This window comes from Trichechus manatus, unplaced genomic scaffold (genome assembly GCF_000243295.1).
Source record: "Trichechus manatus latirostris isolate Lorelei unplaced genomic scaffold, TriManLat1.0 scaffold00007, whole genome shotgun sequence".
NCBI classification, from domain to species: Eukaryota; Metazoa; Chordata; class Mammalia; order Sirenia; family Trichechidae; genus Trichechus; species Trichechus manatus.
In genome coordinates this window covers 26,131,731-26,146,678 of record NW_004443943.1, presented here as the reverse complement: position 1 = coordinate 26,146,678, position 14,948 = coordinate 26,131,731, and the positions used below count along the sequence as shown (strand labels likewise).

At 44.3% G+C, this 14,948-nt stretch overlaps 2 protein-coding genes across 2 annotated transcripts in view; one reads left to right on the top strand and one right to left on the bottom strand.

Moving 5' to 3' along the window:
* Positions 1–5,060, top strand: part of GOT1 (glutamic-oxaloacetic transaminase 1) — a 29,366-nt gene extending 24,306 nt beyond the window's left edge. The window contains exon 9 of the mRNA XM_004370018.2: positions 4,655–5,060. Coding sequence (XP_004370075.1) covers positions 4,655–4,794 — 140 coding nt within the window. The 3' untranslated portion in view covers positions 4,795–5,060. The remainder of the gene's footprint in view (positions 1–4,654) is intronic.
* A 5,804-nt stretch (positions 5,061–10,864) lies between these two features.
* Positions 10,865–14,948, bottom strand: part of CNNM1 (cyclin and CBS domain divalent metal cation transport mediator 1) — a 63,659-nt gene continuing 59,575 nt past the window's right edge. Inside the window, exons 11-12 of the mRNA XM_012557885.2 lie at positions 12,839–12,940; positions 10,865–10,965 (exon numbers count right to left, since the gene is read on the bottom strand). Of these exons, the coding sequence (XP_012413339.2) occupies positions 10,886–10,965; positions 12,839–12,940 (182 nt within the window). The 3' untranslated portion in view covers positions 10,865–10,885. The remainder of the gene's footprint in view (positions 10,966–12,838; positions 12,941–14,948) is intronic.

Here is a 14,948-nt window from a genome sequence, read left to right as displayed (position 1 = left end):
TATATATATATACACACACACACACACATAGATATATACACACTTTTTTCTGATGAAAATATACAGAGCATAACATATGCCAATCAACAATTTCTACGTGTACAATTCATCTACATTGATTACATTCTTCAGTTTGTGCAATCATGCTCACTATCCTTTTCCAAATTATTCCACCACCATTAAGATAAACACAGTGCCCCCTACACTTCTCATCCAACCCCTCGAGTTGCTGTCAGTTTGATCCCATATAGATAATTCTTTAAAAGAGCACAATGCTCAAGGCAGACATTCTTTACTTAATTGAGCTAAACTATTGTCTTACTTAAAGATGACTTCAGGGGATAGTTTCGGTTTAAGGATTATTTTAAGGCAGTAGTTTGGGGTGGGGGTGGGGGTGGTCATCCAGCCTCAGTGGCTCCAGAAAGTCTGAATTCTATGAGAATTTGAATGGATCCTTGATTTATTATAGTTCTCCCATAAGTGCTCAGGTACCTTTTGGCTTTAGCTTGATCCTAAGTGTAAATATTATGTATGATCATTCAGGGATCTAATTTCTCAACAGGTTTTTTCTAATCTCAAGGTATTGCCCATAAAAAGATGTTACAAAATTATCTCACCATTTCATAAATAAAAACTTAGATTGGTAGTTGGAATTAAAAGCTGATTAAAAATCTCATTGATCAGCCATCAGTAGGGCATATCAGCTATAAGTGGTCCCTTCTGATGATAGAGGATTCATTCATTTATAACTAATTCCCAAGCATCTACTGACCAAGCCACTGGTCACATGGTACGGATGTGGCCACTTGCCTGAACCGGGAACTTGTGGTCAGAGCGGCTCTAGGGAGGGATGAGCAGCTGGCTTGGGTAGTAGGTGGAACATCAGAGGCACTAGGAGGTACTGTAACCAGGGCAATCAGAGTGCTGGTTTGAGATGGGCTCTGAAAAAGCCAAAGGTAATAAATATAAACAAGAAAAGTGGTAGGGATTTTATTGTAGACCACTTGAAATACTTTGGGATAAAATAAGGCTAGGAATCCCTGGGTGGTGCAAATGGTTAATGTGTTCGGCTGCTAGCCAAAAGGTTGGAGGTTCAAGTTCACCCAGAGTTGTCTTGGAAGAAAAGCCTGGCAATTTACTTCTGAAAAAATCAGCCATTGAAAACCCTGTTGAGCATGGTTCTACTCTGACACACACAGGGTCGCCATGAGTTGGAGTTGACTTGAGAGCAGTTAGTTAAAATAAGGCTACCCAAGAAAGTAAAGTGATATCTCAGCTGTAGGTGTCCTCAGGACTATGGAATGAGGAATTAGTTCACCTGAATAAGCCAAGTCATCCTTATAAAGCTGTTAAGAATACCATGTATAATGGAAATGGTCTTTAGTAGTAATAGTCTAAAAGCTCACAAGGTGGAGATGTCTCCCCATAAAATCCCTATATCCTCCCACTATCCAGAGTAGGAAACTTGTTTTACTATGAATTGAAAAATGATGAGAATAGACCTGTACTTAGAACACAAAAGTTATATTTTTAGCACTTGACATCATTTACTCTTTTGAAAAACAGCTTTTTTTCTCCCAAGTTTTTATTATGAAAAATTTAGAAGAGTGGAGGAATTGTGCAGTTAACAGTCATATACCCTCCATCTAGTTTCTACAATTATCATTTTACGAAACTTCCTTTATGACATTTTATCCGTCAGCACTAAGGTTTTAACTTGAAGCCCATGGATGTACTTTAGGAGAGCTGTGAAGCCTCGGAAATTATATGAAGAAAACTGTGTTATGTATATGCATTTTTCTAGGGAAAGAGTCCATAACTTTTACTAGCCTCTCAAACTGTGACAACTCCTCTCCCCACAAAAAAAGCAGAGAAGTTTCATTTTTATTAAAAAACAGAGGAGAGGGGAACAGCTGCCTCTTGGGCACAGGCTTTTCCAGTTAGTGGGGTATGTGTAGCTCCGTTGATGTGTGAGGCTAGGCTCCATTTCTGTGGATGACTGTCATTTCCACAGTTAAAGCCGCCAAGATGACTTCTGAAGCTTGCTTGCTTTGTTTGTCTGGAGGGGGCACACAGGTCCCACCGAGTGGAGAGTCCAGGTTTGCCACTTAGACAGAAAGGCAGCATAGCGTCATGGTTAAGAACCCAGACTCAGAGCCACATGGCCTGCATTAAAATCCCCAATCCACAGCTGTGTGCCCTTGGGAACGTTATTTAACTTCTCTCTGCCTCATTTGTAAAATGGGGGTGATAAGCTTATTATCAGGATTAACTGAGTCAGTATAAAGTGCTTAGAACAATGCCTGGATGTAGTGTCTGCTCCTCTGATGATTATGCTTTCACTGTTATTATCCTGTTACCTCAGATTGGTGATGTCTTAAGGGTGCTGAGTAATTAACACCTAAGCAGGTGAGGTAGGGGCAGTGGTGGTTCAGTGGCAGAATCCTTGCCTTCCATCTGGGAGATGTCGGCGGATTCCTGGCCAGTGTACCTCATGCATAGCCACCACCCCTCTGTCAGTGGAGGCTTGTATGTTGCTATGATGCCGAACAGGTTTCAGTGGAGCTTCCAACTAAGATGGACTAGGAAGAAAGGCCTGGTAATCTACTTCAAAAATCAGCCAATGAAAACCCTATACAGGAGACCTGGTGGTGCCACAGTTAAGCGCTTGGCTGCTAACCAAAAGGTTGGTGGTTCAGGTTCACCAGCGGCTCTGTCGGAGGAAGGACCTGGCGATCTGCTCCTGTAAAGATTACAGCCTAGAAAACCCTATGGGGCAGTTCTACTCTGTCACATGGGGTCACAGTGAGTCGAAAATTGACACGATGGCCCCAATAGCAACGACAACAATTTTATCAGTGTCAGCTGAATTGTACATGCAGAAACTGTTGAATTGGTGTATGTTTTGCTGTGTATATTCTCAACAACAAAATAAATAAATAAAAAAAAGAAAACTCTATAGATCACAACGGTCCGATCCACAACCAATCATGGGGATGGCTTAGGACTGGGCAGCATTTCGTTCCTCTGCGCATTGAGTTGCCGTGAGTCAGGGGCCGACTCAGCAGCAGCTAACAACAACAAATCAGGCAAAAAATCAGCTAGAATTCTGTCATAGATTTGCAGTAAAGCAAGCAAGCAGTAGGGATTGTGGCATAAAGGAAGTCCAGGCAGTCTTTTTCATACATGATGCATTTCTGCAGACATGTGGGAAAGCCCCCCTGCATCTGTTTGAGAGAGAGGGAGCCAAGAAATGAACGAAGTTCTGATGGTCAGGTCGGAGAAGTCTCTGTAGTTTTTCAGCTGGTTGGTTCATTCACTCAGCATTTATCAAGTACACCTCAGGCCTGGGCATTGCACAGTGTACTGTAAAGGTGAAGAGTCAAAGTGGGGTTGCTGCTAGGTACTCAGTAGGCTCCTCGAGTATGTAGATGTTTCATGTCTGCCTTCTCTGCACTGTGGAGCAAAGCCCAGGGTAGACAGAGCTAGGCCTTCCCTGCTCTAGGCCAAGCAGGAGAGAAGCAGCTTCCATTTTACAATGGGTTACATCCCCCAAACTCTGCATCGGTTGTCTGAAAATAGAAACACCTTTGCATAGGCCCACTTACAAATAGTGCTGGTGTTCCAAGGCTATCCCACAAAATTTCTTTTTCTCATAATGTAACTAAACTCTGTATACTGTCAGAGAAAACAAAGTTGTAATTATAGTAATGAACTAGGTAAGAAATACAATGAGATTTAGTAATATAAAAAACATACACCTAACGTTAAGGAGCGGGTGCAGCTTAGAGGCCAACCTACGGGAGTGCTGAAAGGACTTCTGGAGGTTCCACATTTCACTTCAGAACTTGAGGCTTGCCTTTTTTTTTTAATCTAGCATTATTCTTAGACTTCTTAAAGTTGTTTGGTTTTAATTACCAAATGGAGCAAAGTAGACAAAGTGATGGAGGTACTGGGTCAGAGTTAGAAGAAAATGGGACGAAGAAAAATAAGCTTTCGAGGCAGAATTACTGGAGTTATCAATAGTGAGAAAATAGAAGGTGTGTGTGCCTGTGTGTGTGTGTGTGTGTGTGTTTTGGGGATGGTGGTTGTATGGAGTCAGTTCTCTGGCATGGAGGGGGAAGAACATCTTCCAAGAGATACAGCATCTTCCCTACTACGTTTTTTGTTGTTCCTACCACCAGGTAGGACTGTTGACCTCAGGCAGTTTTAGTGGATTTCTGAAAGGTGGGATAAAGCAAACACAGGTTAGGGAAGAGATAAAGGAAGTATTTTTTAACCCGTTTGTAGTATCAGTGGGATGTTCGTAGATCTGATCGTTGCTTTTAGTTGATAGGGGTATCCTGGTGAACGTGATGAGTGAGATTTGTGTTGGGAAGTAGTCGCAGAATAAAATTCCCATCAGAAGGAGGCAATGATTTGTAGAGCCATATTGAACTTTCTGCAGATTACAAAGTTAACTAATAAGAGGTACTTTCCAGAATTTTTGTGAGCTATTTCCCTATATGTCAGTTGGATGAAATAGTTCCTGTTTGTTTTGCCTCTCTATTTTAGAGGGAAAGAAGGAAAACTGTAGTTGTCATATAACTACTGAATGGCCACTGCTTGAAGGATTCCTTCTACTCTGATGATGTCTTCTTTTGGTTTTCAACAGCTAAGCAGGTTGAATATCTGGTCAACGAAAAACACATCTATCTGCTGCCAAGTGGTCGGATCAACATGTGTGGCCTAACTACCAAAAATTTAGATTACGTGGCCACCTCTATCCATGAAGCTGTCACCAAAATCCAGTGAAGAAACACCACCCAAACCAGGACCACCAAAGCGGTTCTCTGTCACGTGTGTTCCCTGCCTGCACAAACCTTGTTGTACATATCATGTAGCAGAAACTATTGAAAAACTGGTGTGGCTGTTCTGGAAGACCGCCTCTGTTTAAAACTGGCCTCACTGGAAGACAGCATCCCTGAAAAGAAATGGGGGCTTGGGATTACAGCCTTTTTCGAGGCTAGAGCAAATTCAAGTTTTTATTTAAAGAAGAATAAAATATTTTGATTATGAGACATAGCTATCTTGCCCGTCTCCCTAGAAGCAGGAGTGTTGCTTATGTTGCTCGTGTGCTTCTCCATGTTGTTTGAGTCTATACGGTCTAGCCCCAAAGATCAAGTTGAAGTAGCCTATTGTGATTGTGGGTGTTGGCTATGTGATTAAAAGTTGTCATCTCGACCCCGAGTGTTTGCCTGCCTGCTCTTTCTGCATGGTTGTGTCCCTCAACCTAAGCTTTAGTTCTTTAGTGTAACTACAATTAAGAAATAAATTTACATCATCACACACACACACACAGATATTTAACTGAAACAAAAGTTTCACAAAACAGTATTTACCCTTGCTATGTGTAGTGCATTCTGATGTTTTCTAGTTCATTCTGTTCTATTGTGTTCTGTTTCACTAAAAATAAATAAAAATGCTGATTGAGACCCATGGAATTGATTTTGTGGTCTACTAATGGGTTGTGACCCACAGCTTAAAATGAATGTTTTAGAGGGATTTACTTGTGGTAAAGGAAAAACCAACATGTACTCTTAACGATATACCTCTCTTTAGTGAACTCACTGTACCATAGCTCTACATCCGTTTTGTGGACTTGTCGTTCAGAGGCCAGATGTCTTCTTATATTACTTCTTCATCTCATAGGAGGACTGATACCAGAGTGATACTAGAACACCAGTGCAATTACAGCACTTAAACACAGATCACGTTCTTCAGAGAGTCCAAGTTTTATAGAATGTGGTGGGGTTGAATCTTACTTAAAATAAGAGGGTGACTGCTCGGAGTTTAAGATATTTACAGATCATTTTTAACAGGATCTGTGACTCCTTTGAGTTGTCATAAAATCCTACAGTCTTGGGGAATGATTGGAGTCTTAGAAGTCATGAACTCCATCTTCTCTCCCTGATCTGTCATTTTCAGATAGGTGGTGATAGAGTCAATACTTGGTGAGGCCTTCTAGTCTATTGATGGAGTTCCTGAATTAAAAAGATCTGACCTTGAACCAGAATTTGATCTCCGTCTGCCCTATTCCCTCCCTACTCTCCTTCTATAAACCACAGAGTTAGTTTATTGGCACTTTTAATTGATGGCTTTTCAAATATTTGAAACAGCAATTGTTATTTTTTGTTTTTGTGTTGCATGTGTCTGGTCCCCAGCCCCTATTCTTCCGTGTTTCCTCACAGGATGCGCTTTCAGATCCTTCGCTGTCTCGGCTGGGTCCCCCTCAGTCCTTCAGAGAATGCTCGTGTCCTACACCCAGCTGTGTGGTTGGGTCTAATAAATTTGAAGCGTTTAGTGATTAGATGATCTAGTGCTCATTTTCTTATTGCCTCCTGTTCTAAATTCCTTTTTATCAGTATTCATTTTCCTTCCAGTTTAAAGATGCTTGTCCTTAGGACAGGAAGACAAAAGCAAAATAGGAATTGGATAATTCTACATTCTGTCAATCTTCTATCATTCTCCCCAAACATAGCTTTAAACCATGCAGTCTCAACGGGGATGCTATTACCCACAAGGGAGCAAAAATTGTCTCTTGGGGGGTGAAAAAGTCTTAGATATTAAACTGGTCTGAGGCCTTCCAAAGCTCACCCCCACCTGACAAAATCTTATTCCTTAGTATTTAATTCCTCTTGTTAGAGAGAATTTAAATTTACTTTTTCTTCTTAGGGAGGTGTTAATGAAAAAAAGAACCACTTTAAAACCAAAGTGCCTTCACCAAAGCGCTAAAATGTTTTTAGCATTTAAAAATAATCCCCAGTCTCAATGGGAGTTTGGCCTTTTTAATTCTATTCTTCAAGGAGCCCTGGTGGTGCAGTGGTTAAGCACTCGGCTGCTAACTGAAAGGTTGGCAGTTCAAACCCACCAGCTGCTCCACCAGAAAAGGATGTGGTAGTCTGCTCCCATAAAGATTACAGCCTTGGAAACCCTATGGGGCAGCTCTACTCTGTCCTATAGGGTTGCTAGGAATCAGACTTGGCTTGATGGCGATGGGTAATTTTATATATTTGGTGTTTCCTGAAGTGTGTTCTAGTTTTCCATGAGTGTTAATGTGAAAAAAGGGCTCTGTGTAAATCTGGGAAAAGCTGGGCTTAAGGTGAGTTAAAGCAGGTTTCTTTACTGCAGGACTTCTCAGGACCTTTAACGTGCAGATGTACACTGAATTTCAGAGGCAGGGTTGTTTCACAAATTTTGCCTGCTCGTGAGGAGGGCACTCAGACCTCAAAGCTCTGCCACTTCTGGCTGTATAATCTCTAGCAAGTCACCTCAGCTCTTAGAGCCTGTTTTGTAATCTATAAAGTAGGGCCAGTAATACTGCCTTCCCAGGGTGGTTTGGAGAAATAACCAAGCTACTGTATACTCAGCACAATGGCAAAAATAAAAATAGAAAAATTTAAAAGCCCTTGGCAGAACAGTTATTACTATCATTTATTATTACTGTTAATGAAGTTAATAGCCTCTGTGAAGGCTCGTAGGAAGAATCTTGTTTTGTTGGGGTGGGGGGGAACATAGGCCAATACTTCTGTTTGCTGGTATGAGAAATTAGCGTAAGTAGTAGGTGTCAGAGTCCAACCTTCCTTCCACAAACAATGATACTAAGTACCCATCACATCTTCCCACCTGCCTGGCTGTTCCCCCTCTCCTGCACTGGTTTAAAACAAGCCTGGCCCACTCCCCTCCTCCTTTTTCCCAGCTTTGGTTGGAAACCGCAGGAGTTGTGCCCCTTTGACGTCTTTCAGAAGGGTCTGCAAAAGTGAGCCAGTGTGACCCCAGTGCCTGGGTCCAGCCCCCAAGACCTTGAACAAGGAAAGCGCCTAGCACAGTGCCTGGCACGTTTCCGCACTTCGGTAAATGGGTTCAACAAATCCCAGTCCTTCTCAAGATCACCTTAGAGCTCGTTCTCTGTCTTCACTCATACGCTGGCTTCTGGTATGGGTTTTACTGTCCATTTCTGGTATTCACTCCTGAAAAATCTTACCCATCTGGCCCCCCAAGGTAGAGCACCAGCGCTGTCCTGTAACGGCACCGCAGCCTCACTCCTGGCCTTGCGAGGCATGCCTCTTCAGGCAGGTGGGCCGCAGGTGAGATAATTATATGTGTGCACCCATCAGCCTACATTGCAAATGAAACCCCGAGATTCCAGGGGCAGGGAAAACAGCCACATTCCAGGAAAGGCATTTTCACTTTATTTAAAAATTATTTACAGTTTATTGAGCTTTCATAAATGCTTTATTTTAAAATCCTTTTTTTCTTTTTTTTTAAAAATAAACTTACTAACCTGAAGAAAAACTTTAGAGGGGGGATAAGGAGGGGAGTGGTGACAGGCTCTCATTAGGGGGTTTGCCAAGGGATGGATGTAATGCAACAGCAGTAGCCTGAGCCTGGAGGCCTAAGGGCTAACGAAAAGAGAAGACTAGCTAGGCAAGCCCCTTTGGGCCAGTGGTCATCTGGGCATGAAGACTGCATAAGGGCAGTTTTTGTTAGAAACTCTGTTCTCTGGTCTGGACCTGAGGCACCCAGCGCCGAGAGCTGACCCTGTGCCGATTCTTACCAGGTAGGAGCAGGTGTTGGGAGTGGGTGGCCATGGACTTACCTACAGGAAGTCATGCACTGCTGGGCCTCAGGCCAGGCTGGGCAAGGGGCATGTTGACGTGAATAACAAACATATGGCTGGAAGAAAAGTCATCCCCAGCTGGAAAGTCTCTACTTCCACGTGCTGTGACCCTCCTGTCTGAAACACCTGCTCTGATTGGGTGGGGAACGGGGAACCAAGTTACATAGACTGTAGGTTGTACTACTGTACAACCCCAGGGTACACCAAGACACTGAGGACTCCCACTTCTTGATGGGTGCCAGCCTTCCTGCTGATTTGACAGTCTCGAGAAGACCACTTATAACTAAAAATCTGTCACTCACTGCCCACGATTCACTTCACTCTGCATTGCAGAAACTCCAGTCTGAATGTTCCACTAGTTAAAATAGTGCTTTTTAACCCTTGGTAGGTCTGACACCTTTGGGAATCTTATGAAAGCGTTAGCCCTCTGGAAAACACACATAAGAACATATACATTAGATTCTGAATACAATTTCAGGGGTTTCGTGGACCTCTGAAGTCCACCTATGGACCCCTGAAGTCCACCTATGGACCCCTGGGGTGATGGACCCCAAGTAAAGAACCCCTGAGTTAAAGGTTCCCATGGGTTAGTGAGCATTTTCTTTTGAGATGCAAATAACCCAGAGGAATTATCAGCCTCTCTTCCCCATGTGATTACTGATTGAAGGGGCGTGGGGAGGCAATGGCTTTGGAGTTGGGGGTGGGCGTGGGGGGATGGTATACCAGAGGGAAAATTTTGGGAATGGTTTGGAGATTCAGCAGGCGGCACTGGATTACTGGATGCCTGACCGAGGGCACCTAGGGGTGGGAGACAGTTTAGATAAGGGAGACGGGTATCCAGAGACAAACTTCACTTACTTCCAAGTTTTCCCTGAGACTGGTTGAGCTTCAGAATCAGAACTATTTCTATTCTTGGAAGTAGTTATGTGCAGTCATTCTGCCATCTGGTGGTTATTCTTAGAGTTGCACTGTCCCCAACATCCAGGTGAAAAACAGAGATCTGATAAATTCTTTGGAGTCCCAGTGGCACACTGGTTAAGTGCTCAGCTGCTAACCGAAAGGCTGGCAGTTCAAACCCACCAGCTGCTCCACAGGAGAAAGCTGTGGCAGTCAGCTTCCATAAATATTACAGCCTTGGAAACTCTATGGGGGCAGTTCTACTCTGTCCTATAGGGTGACTATGAGTCGAATCGACTTGACGGCAAGGAGTTTGGTTTTTTTGTTTTGGTTTTTTGTTTAGTAAATTCTTAAAGTACACTTAGCTGACTTGCTGTGGTAGAGTAAGGGGTGAGGGTAGGGGTCGGAAAGGATGGGCAAGAGTGACTTCCAACATTCCTGTGTAGTCACACCGCAGTCCCACAAGAGCCTGTATCCTCCTTGGCTGACCTGTGCACTCTTTGGTTTGTCATGGCTACACTTGCTTAGAATTTTTTTCACATAAGTTTCTTTTTCTTATTTTCCTTTGATTAGCACTTAAAACCTGAAGTTCCATCTCTGGCTCCCAACTGAGTCTCCCTGCTCCCTGCTCCTCCTCTTCAGAGCAGATTTATTGATTGCTCGATGGCTGCTGACTGAGAGCCAAAACAGATGCGTCCCTGGGAAAAACAATGACTTGAGGCTCCAACTCACATTCTTTCCGTTCCAGTTGAGACACACTTCCCCAGGCTGCTGGAATCCTTATCTAACAGGAAACCAGCCATACCAACATGGCCTAGTCCCACTGCTCTAAAGTTCTGGAGGAATTCTTGGTCCTTCCCTGAACTAGTCCTCACGCCTGCTATCCAGCCTCCCTCCATCTGCCTGTCTGCCAGTGGCACCTTCTGAGTTAAGCTAAGCATAGAATATGGTAGAAAGTTATCATTTTGTTCTGGAGAAAGAAATGGTGACTTCCAGGACATGGGTGTCCTATGGCATCAGGGGCCCCAGAGTGGCATTGTCAGCTTGGGGTCATTTCTTCTCCGGTCCCAGATTGTGCAATGGACAAGACCATTTCTAGCATGTCCCACTGGAGGTACTGCCTTCCGTTATGGCTGCAGGAAGGCTCTGAGTCAAATTGGAGGCAAAGAGGGAAAATGTGCCGAACTGACAGCTAAGGTGAAAAGGTGGAAAGGAAAGCAGAATGCTCTGTCACCTGTGGGAGGCCTCAGGGTGAAGCAGGTGATGGGAGGGTGGGTTCTCCCCCAAAGCTCTGGAATCTCATACATCCAGAGAATGCTCTTTGCCCTGTCATGTGATCAGAGGTGTTAAATTGGAGTTCTCCTCAGAAGTTCTTTCCCCATCTGGTGACCGCTTCCTTTTCCGACCACCTGAAAAATAGTTTGTAAGTATCAATTTGTAAGACTAGGAAAATCACACTCTCCCAGTGGTCCCAGCAAAATAGAAGCAGAAATGGAAACAAAACCCTTGACACTTTGGCTGGAACTAATCTTCACGGTATCTTGGTGCTGATATGGACCTATCTGCATTTTAAAGGACTAGGAAGCACCCTCCACCTGGGATGACATCTCTCAAAAGCCACAAACCTACATTAGTGCCAAACAGAACTGAGATTTCCTGGAGGGGATTGAGTAAATTCCATGTAATGGGAAGGAGGTGCTTGTCAGCTAACTGAAAGGTTGGTGGTTTGAACTCACCAGCAGCTCCACAGGGGAAAAGACCTGGAAATCTGCTCCTGTAGAGACTACAGCCTAGGAAACCCTACGGGACAGTTCCACTCTGTCCTATAAGGTTGCTATGAGTTGGAATCAACTCGATGACATACAACAATGTAATGGGATTGTACCTTCTTCACCCCCTGAAGGTCCCAGCCCTAAGGATCCCTAGACACTCTCTGTGAGACAACTGGTCTCACAGCCTTTGATGTGCCATGAGCCAGGGCTAGTGGGTGTGATGGGGAGCCATTCCCAGGGACCTACATTCTCTAACTGAAGCAACCTCCCTTCTATGCCAGGGAAAAATCAAAAAACCAAACCAGTTGCTGGCTAGTTGATTCCAACTCATGATGACCCCATGTGTTGCAGAGTAGAACTGTGCTCCATAGGTTTTCAAGGATGTGACCTTTGGAAGCAGATCACCAGGTCTTTCTTCCAAGGTGCCTCTGGGTGGGTTTGAACTGCCAACCTTTCAGTTAGTAGCCAAGAGCTTAACCGGTTGCACCACCCAGGGATTAGTATTAGGGAAGGCAGCGGTAATTAAATAATTGACCTCAGGGATGGAAGAGCAATCTGTTCCCAGCTTTGTTGTTTTTAGGAAGGAGAATTTTTCACCTCGTTCTCTCTGTTAGTGACTCCCTCCCCTGGAGGACACCGCTTTCTTTTCTACTGAGTCTACTAGACCCGGGGTCCATAAGCTCTTTCTTTAAAGGGCTGAATAGTAAATCTTATAAGCTTTGCGGGCCATATGGTCTCTGCCATAACTACTCAACTCTGCCATTGTGACTATAGATAATAGGTAACAAATGGGTGTGTTTTGGATCCAATACACCTTTATTTACAAAAACGGGCCGGGGTGGGGGGTAGGGAGGTACAGGCAGGATTTGGCCTGCAGGCATGGTTTGCCAACCCGTCCTAGATTACCACCAACTGAATGGGTCAGATTCCCTAACTATCCAGGGTGTCTTACGGCCCAAGCCATGATTTTATACCTCCTTGTTGTTGTTAGGTGCCATCAAGTCAATTTCGACTCATACTGACCCCCTGTGACCGAGTAGAACCGCCCAGTAGGGTTTTCTAGGCTATAATTTTTACAGGAGCAGATTGCCAGGTCTTTTTCCTGTGGAGTCGCTGGGTGGGTTTGAACCCCTGACATTTTGGGTAGCAGTCGCACACTTAACAATTGCACTACCAGGCCTCCATTATACCTCCTTCCAAAACAAACCAAACCTGTTGCTGCCAAGTCGATTCCAACTCATAGCAACCCCATGTGACAGAGCAGAACTGCCCCATAGGGTTTCCAAGGCTATAATCGTTACAGAAGCAGACTGCCACAGCTTTCTCTCATGGAGTGGCTGGTGGTTTGAACCACTGACCTTTCGGTTAGCAGCCAAACACTTAAACACTGAGTCACCAGGGCTTCTTTATAGGGTTCCCCAAAAGGAGTTAATGGTTCTTCCTCCTAATGTGCTTTTCCTACAGCCAACCAGCTGGTGAGAGGCTTTTATCTGGGTAAGGAGCTACTCACTCAAGGTTTTCAGCAGCTTCTTGCCCACAGTTTCCTCAGAGTCGCTACTGCAGGGACTGGTCTCTGTGTCCAGGTTGATATTACAACAATCACTATCTGATGCTATGCAAGAAAAGAAAAAGATAACTCAAGTTTTTTTTCCAACCCACATACCCAGGGATCAAGGAAGGGTGATTCTGGTTGGTGTTTCTCAGCAGGTGAAAGTTCCAGACAAGGGCTGAGGCAGCAGTGGCCATAACTGGGGAGGGATGCCTACGAAGGCTTTGGCTCTAATTAGCAAGAGGCATGTTAGTGCCACAAAAGGAACAAACAGATGGAGAACAGAAGCGGGGATCCAACTATCCGTGCAAAGTCAGAAATAACTCCCTCTCCTCCAATGCTGTTTGGCAAGAGAAAGAGAAAGAGAACAATATGTTCTCCACCCAGTATCCTTGGCTGACAAAAAGCACAGACCCTGGAAAATTACAGGGCTCAGTGATGATTAAGCACATACCCCTGTATCCTCTCATGGGACATGGTGAGAGCCACAGAATCTCAGACAGCCATAGAATCTCAGAGCTGGGAAGGGGTCCAAATCTTTACCGACAATGCAATAAGCACCTAACGAGAGGGCAAAGTGGTGTGGTGGAAACTGCACTGCCCCAAAAGCCTGAGTTTCATCCCAGCTCTGCTTCTAATGAAGTCTATAGCCTTGGGCAAGTCCTTTCCCTTCTCCAGGCCTCAGGGTCCTCATGTATCACAGACAATCTCCAAAGACTACCCTATCTCTTCCATTCTTATTCCTTTGATACATTTTCTTGCTACCTGCTTTACCTACTGTCATGGATTGACAAAAATATCTGTCAACTTGGCTGGGTCATGATTCCCAGTGTTGTATGATTGTGTACCATTTTGTAATCTGATGTGATTTCCTTATGTGTTGTAAACTCTATCACTATGATGTAATAAGCTGGATTAGCTGGCAGTTATACTGATGAGGTCTACAAGATTAGATAGTGTCTTAAGCCAATCTCTTTTGAGATATAAAAGACAGAAGCGAGCAGAGACACATGGGAACCTCATACCACCAAGAAAGCAGTGCCAGGAGCAGAGCGCATGCTTTGGACCTGAGGTTCCTGTGCTGAGATGCTCCCAGACCAAGGGAAGGCTGATGCATCACAAGGATCTTCCTCCAGAGCAGACAGAGAGTGAAAGCCTTCTCTGGAGTGATGCCCTGAATTTGGACTTCTAGCCTACTAGACTGGGAGAATAAACTTTCTCTTTGTTAAAGCCATCCACTTGTGGTATTTCTGCTATAGCAGCACTAAATGACTAAGACACCTAAATGTGGTGTATGCAGTTGAAAAAGAACATCATTTCCAAGTTCAGATGCTGGAACAGTGATTATGTGTCCCAGATTTTCTGGGTCAGTCACAAGTTCCAACATGTAGTTTCGCTGACCTCAAAAATATCTGAGCAGTGTCAGGTCACTGCTCTGGACTTATACCATGGACTAGGGTAGGCCTGGAAGGTCAAGTAGGTAACATCTGGCCTGGGGGTGGGCTCAGGGGCTGCTGAAAGCTTAGGGAGTATATCTTAGCGAGGCAAGCACAGAACGATCTCAGGACTGGTAGGACACTGGGAGCTTGAAGAAACATCACTGTCAAGACTGAAGCGTTCAATGCCTCAGAGACTTCAGGACAAGTCCCACAGACTACCCATGGTCTCTGGGGCTCAAAGGAAGGACAGAGTCCTGTTAGTAAGAGTAATGACTGACCTCAGTTTCCTTATCTGTAAAACAGGTCCAATAATAACTACCTAGTATTTATGGTGCACAGTGCCAAGCAGTGGTCTTTAAAGATGTGATCTTTATACATATTATTTATATAGAAAACTGCCTCTTGAGATAGGTGCTGTGATATGTATATAGCCACATAAAGAAACATCTATTAAGATAAGGGAACCGAGTCTCAGGCCATACTATCTTCCTAGGAGAATGAATTAAAATTGAGGCCTGATGGGCAGTAGGTGTTCAATAACAGTTAGTTTCTCTTACCTGGTTGTGGAAGGAGTGGGAAGTTTCCCACAGGGCTGGGGTCCCAGCACTCCCCACACCCAGCTCTCCCTGGGC